We start from the raw sequence: 13584 nt of genomic DNA on the forward strand, positions 1-13584 counted from the left end.
GTTGTATGGACATCAAGCTGATACATCGGTTTGGCGTCAAAAACCAACGTCATACGAAATAAAACTCGTAATATATATAGGTAATATTTATTAAAAATGTTTATGAATATTTTATATAAAGAATTGTTTAACCAACCTCTTTAAAAATCTCATAATACTGTAACACCTCCATGAGCAAACAAGCCACAATGTTGTACACAGACACAAAATCTATTGATCTCAGACTACACGACCTCTTTTTCACAGCATCCTGAGATCCACCCTTCACCGTATCGGTTCTTTTTCATCAGTTTCTAAGTACTGTCAGCTTTTGACAGAGAGATGGAGTAGCATTCCAATCAAACGCCTGCTTCATGTCCTGTATTCTAGACAGACCTAAACAAGCCTAACATGGACTATAATTTATGTCTGGAAGCTATGCTGTTATACATCAGAGTCAAAGCATCTGCGCTTTTCTTTATAGCACCTGTCTTTCCCAGCGCCGCTTCCGCTGATGGCAGATACATCTCGCACTTAATAATGGGCCTTCTGTAACGCACATTATAACAGACGGCTGGCTCTTTTTAAAAATATACCTGCTATATCACTGCTATTGTGTTGGGTTGTCTCTTAATCTAATGAACTAAGATTAAGAAAAAGCAGAAGAAAATGTAGACCTGAGAATACTTCTAAAGGATATAAGCAAAGTGTTAACAGAGCTGTTGCGCAATAATTTATCTATCAAATCTTATTAACGCGTCTGAATGTTGTTACAAAAATACGTGCATTTTTTATGCATCTTTAAACTGTATGTTTCAGATCAGCTTGTATTATTGATATGAAAAGAAGCTTTATTATATCAAATAAACATTACACTTACTGTATATCTACTCATTGAAGATTGGGGCACTTATAGTGGTTACAGTGATGCTAAGGTGAACATCAATATTATTCCATGTCATATTATTATTCTTCTCCAACACGTCTTGCACTGTTTGTGCCACAAACGTTAATAATACCTCCAATTGTGTTGTTTATAGGAGAGGTGTGGTATTACGTTCCCACCCGGGAGACGGAAAATTGATCGGATCTATGGATGAGAATGTCACAGAAATTTGGGGGTGGGCTCTTTTGACTGAGACCAACAAGCAACAACACCCTAGCAATCATTCCATAAAAACCCACCAATATCTCAGGTCCAGAGTATCATAAAGACATGTTGGGTGCATCCCAATTCAGTGCCTGGGTCCTTTGAAGGCCGCAGACTTTGAAGGGAAGGCTCCATATTTGAAGGCAGCAGCCTCTAAAGGCCACGAAGTGAACTGAAATGAGACTTTCTAGCCTACGGATGGAGTTGTGTCATTTGCTGTTCCTGCCCACTACGCTTGTCAGCGGGACACAACAGCTGAGACCTATCAGACACAATATTGCAGGAACAATATTAATTCACATTATTTATAATAGTAAAACTTCAATTCATACCCAAAATATACACTTTTATTTAACTACAGTTTTGAATGTTTGTTTCAAAATACCCAGACGTGCACATTAACTCTTTCCCCGCCATTGACGAGATATCTCATCTATCAAGAGAAAACGCTTCCCCGCCAATGACGAGTTTTTCCGTCTTTCCGCAATATCGCAAATTTTTAAACCCAGAAGTATTGCCCTATGGCAAGCTGCTGCATGTCCGTGTCTGTTTTAAAGATCGCTCTGAATGGGATCTCTATGAAAAGTCCATCACAAAAATAGAATTATCTCTGCTTTTTGCTCAAAATGTGGTGTTTTTGCAGAAACCTACCCATATTCAAAAGCTGATTTTTCAGGGGAAAAAAAGGTCACATTTGGAGGCTTGTATGTCAAGGAGCTTTCGAATTGGGACAGCCTTCGTCACGGACCGGTGTTGTCGATGATTTGCCTTCAAATACGGCCTTGGAATTGGGATGCACCCGTAGTTTACACTGTCAGAAAAATTATGAAAAATGGTCCCTAGCTGTCACTAGGGCGGTACCCATTGCACCTAAAGAGTTCATATAAGTAACCAAAGGTGTATGGGTTATTCTCACGAAATCCAGATTTATAAGGTGTCCAGCATCAGATTTTGCGCTTGAAGCCCTATTTGCACATACAGTATAAGATTAAGGTCTGAACTTAATATAATCATTATTTTTAGAGGATTAAAAAATATTTCCAATATAATTATTTACATTTTTTAGATTATCATTATCAAAAATTATCATTACCACAACATGATATTACATTAAATATATACATTTAAAAACTCATGTTTCGGTAATGAGAACTAAAAAGTTGTCTAGGGACTATGACAAACAAAATTTCAACTTTTATATGGAGAGAAAAAATAAGAACTGCTTACCAGGTAGCCATCTTGAGTGTGAATAATAACCATTATTTTAAGAGGATTTAAAAAATATTTCCAATATAATTATTTACATTTTTTAGATTATCATTATCAAAAATTATCATTACCGCAACATGATATTACATTAAATATATGCATTTACAAACGCATATTTCGGTAATGAGAACTAAAAAGTTTCAACTTTTATCTGGAGAGAAAAAAATAAGAACTGCTTACCTGGTAGCCATATTGAGTGTCACAGTGTTTATCCCCGCCTGGATCCCAAGCAATGAACGGGGCCAGGCCAAATGCCAACACATTCACAACACGCTGTACAAAGATTAAGCCCACGCATTGAATAAAGAGAGGTATGTATTCATTTGTCTAAGTTGAGGTAAGAACATAGTAAAATATTGAAAAACGGTGGTGTTTTCTTTTAAGTGTTTAAAAAAATAATTTCTTACCCCATTGGCAGATTTTTTTTTTTTTTTTTTGCTTGTTTTATGCACAAATTTACTAAGATGTAATTTTTGTGTAAATTTTTTTCTTATTTTCTTTGGTTATTTTACTCATCAAGAAAATACATCTGGATTTAAGAATTTTTAGATATTTGTACTCAAAACAAGTCGTTTTTCCAGTGTAAACATTTTGTGTATCTCAGAGATGATTTTCAGAAAACACGATGAGTTTCGAAAAATTTCTTTATTAGAAATTATTTATGTATAAAAATCAACATGCTTCACATACCTCATATGTCTTCTTTTACAAATACTTTAATTCAGGCACTGTTTCTGACTTTTTTTTAGGATGAAAAGCAAACATTAGCAATCAGGAACGCACATTAAGTTGCCATTTATCACGGTCAACATAGACATTTTATTCCGCAGCACAAACAGTGCAAAAAACAAAGAATATAGGAGAAATCATAAGAACTGAATCTTAAATTCACAAACATCTAAAGAGACAAATAGCACGTCTCTCTCTACCGCCTGACACACGTCTGGATACGAAAACTCCCTCCTTCCTGGAACAATCTGGAACTTGATTGGTGATGCTTCGAATTTCTTCAAAGGAATTTGCTTCAACAGAATTGTTATGTATGTGACTTACTCGATCTTTCCCGGTTCAGTGGACGTAGATTCCAGTCGAGCGTTCCCAGGAAGTCGGTCACGCGTTTTTAAATTGTGATTTTGCCGATGCGCAGGCGACTGTGACAGCTACAGAACATTTCGACGACAGGGCAGTTTTGAGTTCCTCAAAAGGTGTGTACTTATGCACAAGCAAACATTACTCCAGAGAGCACTTCATACATCTTCAACGGTTTCACAAGGCCCATGGTGAGGTAACAATACAGCGACATAGTTCAACAGCATTCCAGAAGGTTCTTTTTTGAAAAAAGAAAAAAAAGAAAAGAAAAAACAACACAGCACAGGATGTCAAAACCAGCATGCTCAATATCGGTAAACAATGATCACTGTCTTCGCTGTTGTCATCACCGAGGCGAAAACAAGAGGGGGAAAGCTCCATGTGATTATTTTTATTATGCTTTTTCATATTTTTTAGTCACCACATAGTGTTAGCATCAATGAAACAGCGGACACTGACACGTGGTCCTCAATTAGTGAGCATCACTTCAACAATGACATTTGGAATAGATATAGCAAGCTGTAATGGAATTGTCTTGGTGACAAACCGTCTTTCCGAAACATCACTGTCTCAACAGTCACGGCCTCCCGAGATGCTCCCTATGTGACTTCACATAAGCTTCATTAATGGAAACGTGTCTGTGGGGTCTTCAAACCATCCGCCATCTCACTCCTGTCTGGTTAGCGTGAGAGTGATTTATCTTGAAATGCTGTCTTCCAGGGGGCACTTCTGGGATTTAGTAGTGGCCTTTTATCACTTACCTAGATTGCATGGTTGCTGTAGCTGATGTATGTTTGTTTAGTTGCGAGTCCTGGGAAGGAAAAAGACAGTATGATGTCAATATATCATTTACGGTGAAAATGTTGCATAAGTAGAAATTTGTCATTGTAATTTGCCATTGTCATAATCGGAAGACTGAAATGTTAACAATTATAAAACCAAGCTTGGTTTTGGCAGATGCACCAGCTTGATTTAAATATTTGTGGCATTTTTTATACACTGCAAAAAAATATTTTCAAGAAAAAAAAAATCTTGGTATTTTTGTCTTGTTTTCAGTAGGGATGTCTACATTTTTCTTAAATTGAGATGATTTTTCTTGATGAGCAAAATGACCCAAGAAAATAAGTCTGGTTTTTGGACAAAAATATCAATTTTAAGTGATTTTGTGCATAAAACAAGCAAAAAAATCTGCCAATGGGGTAAGCAAATTTTTCTTGAATTTAGTGTTTAAGAAAAATGTTCAAGATTTTTTGCTTACCCCATTGGTGGAATTTTTTTGCTTGTTCAATACACAAAATCACTTAAAATTTATATTTTTGGTCTAAAAACTAGACTTATTTTCTTGTGTCGTTTTGCTCATAAAGAAAAAGTCTCTTAATTTAAGAATTTTTAGATTTTTTTCTGAAAACAAGTCAAAATTACAAAAAATATGTTTCTTGAAAATAATTTTTTGCAGTGTACAGTATACGAAAATTTTAAAATATTATTATTTGCCAAAAGAGTGCTACATTTTGGGAGTAGAGGGGTGTAAAATGGTTGCTATAAAGAATATGTGCCGACGATAAGACTGTGACTTTAACACAGCTACTCAAAGACAAGTGCATCTAAAATAAACTACATAAAAATAAATTGATTATTAAAAAATAACAACTACATTTTTGGGAGTGGGGGTGTAAAATGGTTGCTATAAAGAATATGTGCCAAAGATAAGACTGTAACTTTAACACAGACAAGTAGACAAGTGCATCTAAAATAATACTATAAAAATGGTTATTAAAAAAGTCTTGGGAGTGTAAAATCGTTGCTATACAGAATTTGTTTCAGTGATAAGACTGTAACTCAAACACAGCTTCCCATAGACAAGTGGATCTAAAATAATACTGTATTATAAAGTAGTTATTTAAAAAAGAAAGAAAGTGGGGGTGTAAAATTGTTGCTACAAAAAATATGTGCTGACGATAAGACTGTAACTTTAATGCTGCATTCACACCAGCGTCAAGCGCGAGTGATGTCAATGGTAAGTCAATGTGAGGATGCGTTTACGCGTCTGGAGGTCTCGCGGCGCGAATGAGGTGTTTAGCGCGGCGCGGTAGATGCGATTCTGCCTCATTCCCGCGTCTAGTTCCCGCGAATGGCGTTACTTGAGCGTTGCCGCAGCAAACGCGTGAGTTGAAAAATAGTATTTTTGGCGGAAAAACGCGCCGCGTTAAACAATCAGGAGCTTGCTCTAGTACTGACGTGATTACAGGAAGCGAGCGGAGTCCCAAAAGCCTATGGAAGCTCTTCCCATGCCACGAATTTCCGCGTGAATGTTTCGATGACTAGAATTTCACGCACAGCTTTCACTCGCGAATGAAGCAAGTAAACTCAATGGGCTCTCTCTTACACCCGGCGCAATGCAGCGCAATGCGCGACGCAAGTGTCTTTCGCTAGTTTCCACTCTAATTTTCACGTTTAGCGCCGCGTTGTTTAAATAGCAAATGCATTTGCACCCCCTTTTGCGCCCATGGGCGTTCTGGTCTGAAAACGAGGTGTGTTCAGGCGCATTGTTGGCGCGTTGCTATTTTGAGGCAACTAAAATAGACTACGCCATTGACCAACAAAAACCTGGTCTAAAGTCTAAAGTCAATGGCGCAATGTGTTTTATGTTATTTAAAGAGCGCATTAGTAAAATGCACCTATAAATGGGAGGACAACGCGGGTTTGCTTATCACAAAATACATGAATGAACGCAGCACAAAAATGCTTTTAAATATGACCGATTAAAGGATTGAATGTAAAAGATTATTATTGAGTCTCTTGGACATAAATGAGGACTAATTATGAGATTTTAGAAGGCGTTAAGAGCTGCTTCACCTGCAGCCTGGTAAGTAAATAAATGCTTTGCTTTGAACAAATGCATCTGTTTTTAAATGTTTTTTTAATGCTACCTCACGGATTTATTGTATATGATGACTCTGTACCTGCGGAAATGGTGAGATGAGAAACATTTTTAAGTAATGCTTAAAAAAACGCTGTCCAAAGTGCTGAAACGTGAGGAGAGCCGTTTGTAATTTCTTTATCTCCTGTTTGTTACAAATAAAGTATTTTTAGAGTACAAACCTTATCTTACATACTTGTAAATTATTTTTTTATGATATTGGATAGCCATACATTTAAAGCAATTTCAAGCCTGCTTTTTACTTCCATGGCTAAAAGAAAATGGGTTTTAAAGGTTTTAATAAAAAATAACAATTTCAATACAAGTGAAAAACAACACAATTATTTAACATTAATCTTAAACTGGGGATCTTCTTCCTCCGCTTAGTTTTTCAGTTTACAAAGTTCGTCATCTAAATAGGGATTAGACATAGCGCCAGCGCAACTTGCTTTTAAAGGGGATGAGAGCTGAGTCTCTCATTGGTTTACTGCACGTTACGCCCAAAATACTCCCATTACAATAGGACCAACCCTTTTCGACCATGCGCTCGGCGCACAAACAATCATTAAATTAGCAAAAGTGGATTCGGACACGCCCATTTAGACGTTGCGCTGTGCGCTTTAGACAATGCGCTTAGATCGTTAAAATAGGGCCCAATATGTTCAAGTGGCAAACTAGACGCGGTAGACGCGATTTTGACACCTCAAATGCAGCTCCGTGAACCAGCAGTAACACAGCTTATCATAGACAAGTGCATCTAAAATAGCACTGTATTATAAATTAATTAGTAATAAAAAATAATCAAAATTTTGGGAGTGGGGGTGTAAAATGGTTGCTATAAAGAATATGTGCTAATGTGATAAGACTTTAACACAGCTTATCATGGACAAGTGCATTTAAAATGGCTGCTACAAAGATATGTGCGGACAATAGGACTGCAACATTTTTGAGAGTTGGGGTGTAAAATGGTTGCTACACAGGATTTGTTCCAGTAATAAGACTGTAACTTTAACAGCTTCATGTATCAAAGGCGAAGCAGTTTCGCTTGCAACTTATTTACTGTCACATCAAATGTGGGCTGCGAGTGACATCATCTTCTTTGATATCTGTGTAAATCTGCCAGAAGTCAAGTGAGCTGCTTGCAGTGCATTGTGTAGCTTGTCTGATAGTGAAGTGGGTCTATCTTCAAATCAAAGTATGGATTATTTGACTGAGACTGTTGTCAACTTAGCACAGCGGGACACTTAAATGCCTTAAATACATGCAAGTCTGCAAACCTTGTGTCTGTGCAAGGAATCAAATTGGTTGGTTGGTTTAAAAAGTTTGCATCAAATAAAAAGAGTGAATGTTTTATATATAACAACTTATAAAGTACATCTGGTTATTACAACTGGTTATTACATCAACACTGAAATTGTCACAGTTATAACTCTATGGTTTAATCATTTCATTTGTTATGCATCATTCAAAACACCCAATAGCTGTGATTAAACAGGATCACAAGTATCATTGCCTTTAACCATCCACAACCTTGCCAAAAAGAGAGTAAATGTAAAAATCGAGCTCATTGCATTGTTATATGGAGATCAAAAGGTGCCTCATGCAATCATGCAGGGCTGTAGGAGTAAATGGGAGGTTGCATTTGGTCCATCAGTTTTCAAACTGCTGGTGCGAATCTGCAGCTCTTCTTTTCATTTATTTTCCATTTTGGATTCTCTCGAGGCACGTGAAACATAAGCATACTGTATGCATGGTCAAACGACCAATCAAAAGCTCAGTTTCAGCCAGGGGAGGGATGAAGAAGCCTTTAAATGGAGGTCTTGTAACCTAGGTGACTGTTCCATCATTGTTATATCAATTGAGTCATTTCAATTCATTTAGTTTTGGTTTATTGTGTTACTTGTTCTTATTGTCAATTGTTAAATTGAATCAAATAAATTTGGCTTTTATTATTGAAAAATTATTGCTATTATATTTGAAAGGCTATGGACTAACAATGCATTAAGAACAAGCTGATGTTCTGAAAAATTGGTAAATAAAAAAGTTCACTAGGGCAGTACCCTTTCAAAAAGTACACATTTGAACCTAAAGAGGTCAAATAAGTACCTTAGATGTACTAGTGCATAGTAGGTACATATTAGTACCAAATGTATAGCCTACAAATGTATACCTAAATAGTACATACTGCAGATCTGTTTAAAGGGCACTGGTGCGGTGACAGCTTGGGGCAATTTTTGGACCATTGTTCTGACAGTGTAGCCCAATTAGTAGAGCGTTGCCACAGTGGAGGTCATGGGTTCAAACACACCTACTGATAAAATGAATAGCTTATATGCAGTTTGCATTGGATGCAAGCATAAATCTAAATATAATGTTTCTTATTTGCTAAATAAGAAGGTGCATTATTATGAGTGAATGCCTGTGTTTGCAAGTTTGGGTTTTGTAGGTGGGAGATTTATTCAGGAAAGACCTAAATATAGCACCAGATTTGTTTTCATGCATATTTAAAATCCAACTGCAATTCAGCAGGTATAAACTTTCAGAACGCCTCATGATCTCCAGATCAAAGAAGTACATACTGCAGTGCAAATTACTGTAGGATTGCAGATATTATTTATAATGTTCAACGTAACCAATATCTGTTGGTCTTCATTGTGTAGTTATTAATGATTTTTTTTTAGAGACAGTAAAGAACAGAGACAATTATTGGACTGGCTACAATTGATATGTACACATCCTAAACAACATGGTATATGTATTAACAAAAGTTTAAGATGCAGTATTAATGTTTATATTATTTAAAAGAAGTGAAAAGGAAAAATAAATAAGCATTTTGTGTGTAATATGACATCTGTAGGCAGAAAACATACAGTATCTGAATCCCTGTGTGATATAATCTAAAGAAAAGCATTTCTGCAGCATGAAGTTTTGATGTATTGCACAATGCATAGCAAGCAAAATGTTGCCTCTGCTACCAAATCCCAAGGGTTTAAGACACCTTATATATTCAAATATGCTCTCTAAAAGAAATGCAAGAAGCTGTTTTGAAGCTACAGTACAGTATTATTAATATCAAGATTTTGGCTTTCTGTTGTGTATGGGTAGTTGACAGACTTTTGAGAAGTTGACATCCTGTGGTGTGGCGTGCAATACTTTTACAACAACTTTAAACAGCAGTTCTCTAATTAATTTATAATTATTACACTTGCAGTAATCATAACCATATTAATCGAGAAACTACATGGCATATTTGTACTTTCAAAAATGCATTTGTCACACCACAGGACCATTCAAAATGAACTAAACATTTAAGATTATTATAAACTGTTAAAAACTTGCAGAAACTTTCCAGGAAAATGCAGACGAGTTACATTACTTAAAATTATAACACTTTACAATCCAGTGTGCGTAAAGATCCACTGTGCCGATGTTTAGCGACATCTAGCGGTAAGACTGTGAATTGCATCCAACTCAGTCCACAGGCCCCCCCCCTCAAAAAGCATAGAAGCTACAGTAGCCAGAAGACAAGCATGTCATCTTCTGAAACAACGTAGTGACAAAAATCGCATTATTGAAGCGTTTGTCCATTTAGGGCTACTGTAGAATCATGGCGGCGCAAAATGGCAACTTCCATGTAAGGGGACCCGAGGTGCATGTAGATATAAACGGCACAGTCTACGGTAGAGATGTAACAATTACCGGTTTAATGGTTAACCGCAATAAAAATGTACAATGGTTAGTATTACACTGTCATTTTTTTTATTACCATTTAACTGTGCCAGTGTCACGATCACCCCCTAGTGACTGGTCCCAGTATAGGTCATAAAGCCCACCTCCCCATGTTATTCAATCGGACTTGAGACCAACTAAAAATGTAATTACACTTCAATTATCTTTTTTCCGAAGCTGGTTTCTTTCATTTACTGTAGTTTTTATCACGCTGATGTATATTCTAATGTTTGTTTTTAAAATAAGTTTGTTTTTAATTAGTTATTTAATGACAGCTGTGATATCGTGTGATATGCGCATTCTGCGAGGGCGGGCTCACTACTGCGCAGGACTGGTCACGAAATCGCCACTGCGCAGACTCAAGACCCAAGATGTCAGCGCCGTATGAGGACACTGGCAGCTTTACTTTTCACCAATGGAAGAGCGCGAACAGGCTTTCATCCATCTTTTTTTACAGTCTATGGTCCAGCATCAACCAATTTAAGCAATAACAATGACAATCCTCTCCAGGGTGCAGTTATCCATATTGCTTTTACACTTTTTTCTACCACATCTTTTCCTTCCCTTCGCCTCTCTATTAATGTGCTTGGACACAGAGCTCTGTGAACAGCCAGCCTCTTTTGCAATGATCTGTTGTATCTTGCCCTCCTCGTGCAAGGTGTCAATGGTCGTCTTTTGGACAACTGTCAAGTCAGCAGTCTTTCCATGATCGTGTAGCCTACAGAACTAGACCAAGAGACTATATAATATTGCATTTCTGTCAAGAGATCCTTCAAAAAGTTAAACAATGCACCTTAAAATCCTAAAAAAAAGTTCACAGACATCTTATGCATCAACCACCTGTATTTCATCCGTTAAAGCATTTTATTCCTCAAATACAACCTGTTCTTAATGGGTTTGATCATAATCAAGCGCATTGTAGATGTACTTTATATTCACAAACTGAATAATGATGCTTAACTGTAGGGTTATTTTCATGATTCACCAATAGAGTGAGGTAATTGTGTCCTCATCAAAGCAATCGCTTTTCATTTGTGTAAATTTAGATTTTCCACATCGTGTGGACTGAATAATTGTGTAAAAAGCATTTCAGCATTTTATATCTTCCTCCTCATATTAAAACTAATGCAAGTTTCAGTGTTTCGAAATGAAGATATTACTGAGAATGTGGGGTTTGCAATTTCAGTCAAATAAACATAGGAGCATAATAGATGTAAAAAGTATTTACATATAATGATAAAAGTTTACATTAGACAGTCATTTAAGACTGGATTTCATTCAAATCGCAACTGCATTATAATAAGGTTAAGTCAGTTATATAACTAGGCAATTCAATATGAATTAACCAGAATTCAATACTATTTGGATTTATGATGCTATTAAATATATATAATATGTAAACTTCATAACAAGAGGAATGTATCGAATTATGCAAAAAATTGAATAATTTACAATAGGTCAAGCCAAGCCAACACAAGAAAGACTATATTGTGCAAAATCCGTCTGTGTGTGTATTGATCATCTCTATAGTTTTAGCAACCACTGTGAATGGTGTAGGTTTATATAATTACTTTTCTGCCATATGAACCAATGAGAATGTATTTGGTCATTAGAGCCACTGAACTTCAATGCACGAATGAGATATTTCTCAACTGACCTTTAATCAGACACAGACATTGCCAGCAAGCTAATGTATTTTTCATTAAATGGTAGCCTATAAGGAAACAGTTGCATACATTACCTAATTTTACACAAACACTTAAAAACAAAGTTTCTTTGGACCAGCGCAAAATTATGAATATGTTGGGTTGGAGAACAACCTACTGGAAAGCAAATATCAAAAAGAAACACTAATTCTTCAACAACAATATATTTAAACGGCAAAGTCTCTGAGGCTGAAATGTATGTAAATATTCACAAAAATACGCATTTGAAAGGGTGGTATAATCCAATTATAAAAGGGACAATTTTTTAAGAAGCTTATGTTTCCAATTGGCCAAAAGGCTGCTAAGGTCTACCTACCATGCATATTAAACATATGTGATGTGATATGTGTGATATGTGATGTTTACTGTTTCCTACATAAAATCATCCTCATGTCAAAGATTGAAATCAAACTTTGATTCTTTTATAATCTAAAATTAAAAATGCAATTCTGCAGACAGGGTCACATATTGTTACTTCGCCACCATGGGTGTCGGAAACATTATGGGTCCGATTTTGACGATCTAAGACCATTGTCTAAAGCGCATGGCGCACGGTCTAAACAGGCGTGTCCGATTCCACTTTTGCTAATTTAACGACAGGAAAAATGGTTTATGCGCCAAAAGCACAGCCTAAAAGGGTTGTTCCTATTCTCCTAATGAGTAATGGGTGTGTTTTGGGCGTAATGTGCAATAAACCAATGAGAGTCTCAATCCCTATTTAAATGACAGAATTTTAAACTGAAAAACTAGGCAGAGGAAGAAGACCACCAGTTTAAGAATAATGTTAAAAAAATGTGTTGCTTTCATTTGAAACTGTTATTTTTTGGATTAAACCTTTAAAAGATGTTTTCTTTTAGACGAAGTACAAATAGCAGGCTTTTAATTGCTGTAAATGTACTGATATCCTACATAATCATTGTAATCTCATAAAAATTATTCGCAAATATGCAAGAAAAGGTTTGTACTCTAAAAATACTTTATTTGTAACAAACAAGAGATAAAGATTTTACAAACGTGCGGAGAGCCGAAGCGTTTCAGCACTCGGACAGCCCCATGTTTTTTTTTTTTTTAAATAATTACTTAAAATGTTTCTCATCTCCCCATATCCACAGGTACAGTGTCATCATATACAATAAATCTGTGGGGTAGCATGAAAAAACATTTAAAAACAGATGCATTTGTTTAAAGCAAAGCATGTATTTCCTTACCAGGCTACATGTGAAGCAGCACTTTACGCCTTCTAACATCTCTTAATCGGTCCTCATTTATGTCCTAGAGACTCAATAATAATCTTTTACTGTTCAATCGTCCCGTTTATAGGCACATATTACTTACGCGCTCTTTAAATAATAAAAACAATATTGCGCCATAGACTTTAGACTAGGTTTTAGTTGGTCTATGGCATAGACTATTTTAGTTGCCTTAAAACAGCAACGCGCCAACAATGCCCCTAGAACACACTTCGTTTTCAGACCAGAATGCCCATGGACGCAAATTTGGGCACAAATGCATTTGCTATTTAACCAATGTGGCGCTAAACATGAAAATGATACTTGCGCCGGGTTGAAACTAGCAAAAGACACTGATAGAGCCCTATATGTGGGACAAGACCCACCCACATTTTCAGACCATTGATATTGGGCCCACTCATTTTTTACTTATAATTTACCACATATGTTTGTTTACTTGTCAAAGGGCCGTCAAGGTTATAGTGAACAAACGTTATCTTTTTGAGATCCTGT

General features: G+C 36.2%; 1 protein-coding gene across 4 annotated transcripts in view; it reads right to left on the reverse strand.

The window, feature by feature from the left end:
* Positions 1-3028: 3028 nt before the first annotated feature.
* Positions 3029-13584, reverse strand: part of grm4 (glutamate receptor, metabotropic 4) — a 259154-nt gene continuing 248598 nt past the window's right edge. For all 4 annotated transcript variants that reach the window (XM_055212575.2, XM_055212574.2, XM_055212577.2 and 1 more), the window contains exon 11: positions 3029-4298. In XM_055212575.2, the coding sequence (XP_055068550.2) occupies positions 4249-4298 (50 nt within the window). In that variant the 3' untranslated portion in view covers positions 3029-4248. The remainder of the gene's footprint in view (positions 4299-13584) is intronic.

This window comes from Misgurnus anguillicaudatus, chromosome 8 (genome assembly GCF_027580225.2).
Source record: "Misgurnus anguillicaudatus chromosome 8, ASM2758022v2, whole genome shotgun sequence".
NCBI classification, from domain to species: Eukaryota; Metazoa; Chordata; class Actinopteri; order Cypriniformes; family Cobitidae; genus Misgurnus; species Misgurnus anguillicaudatus.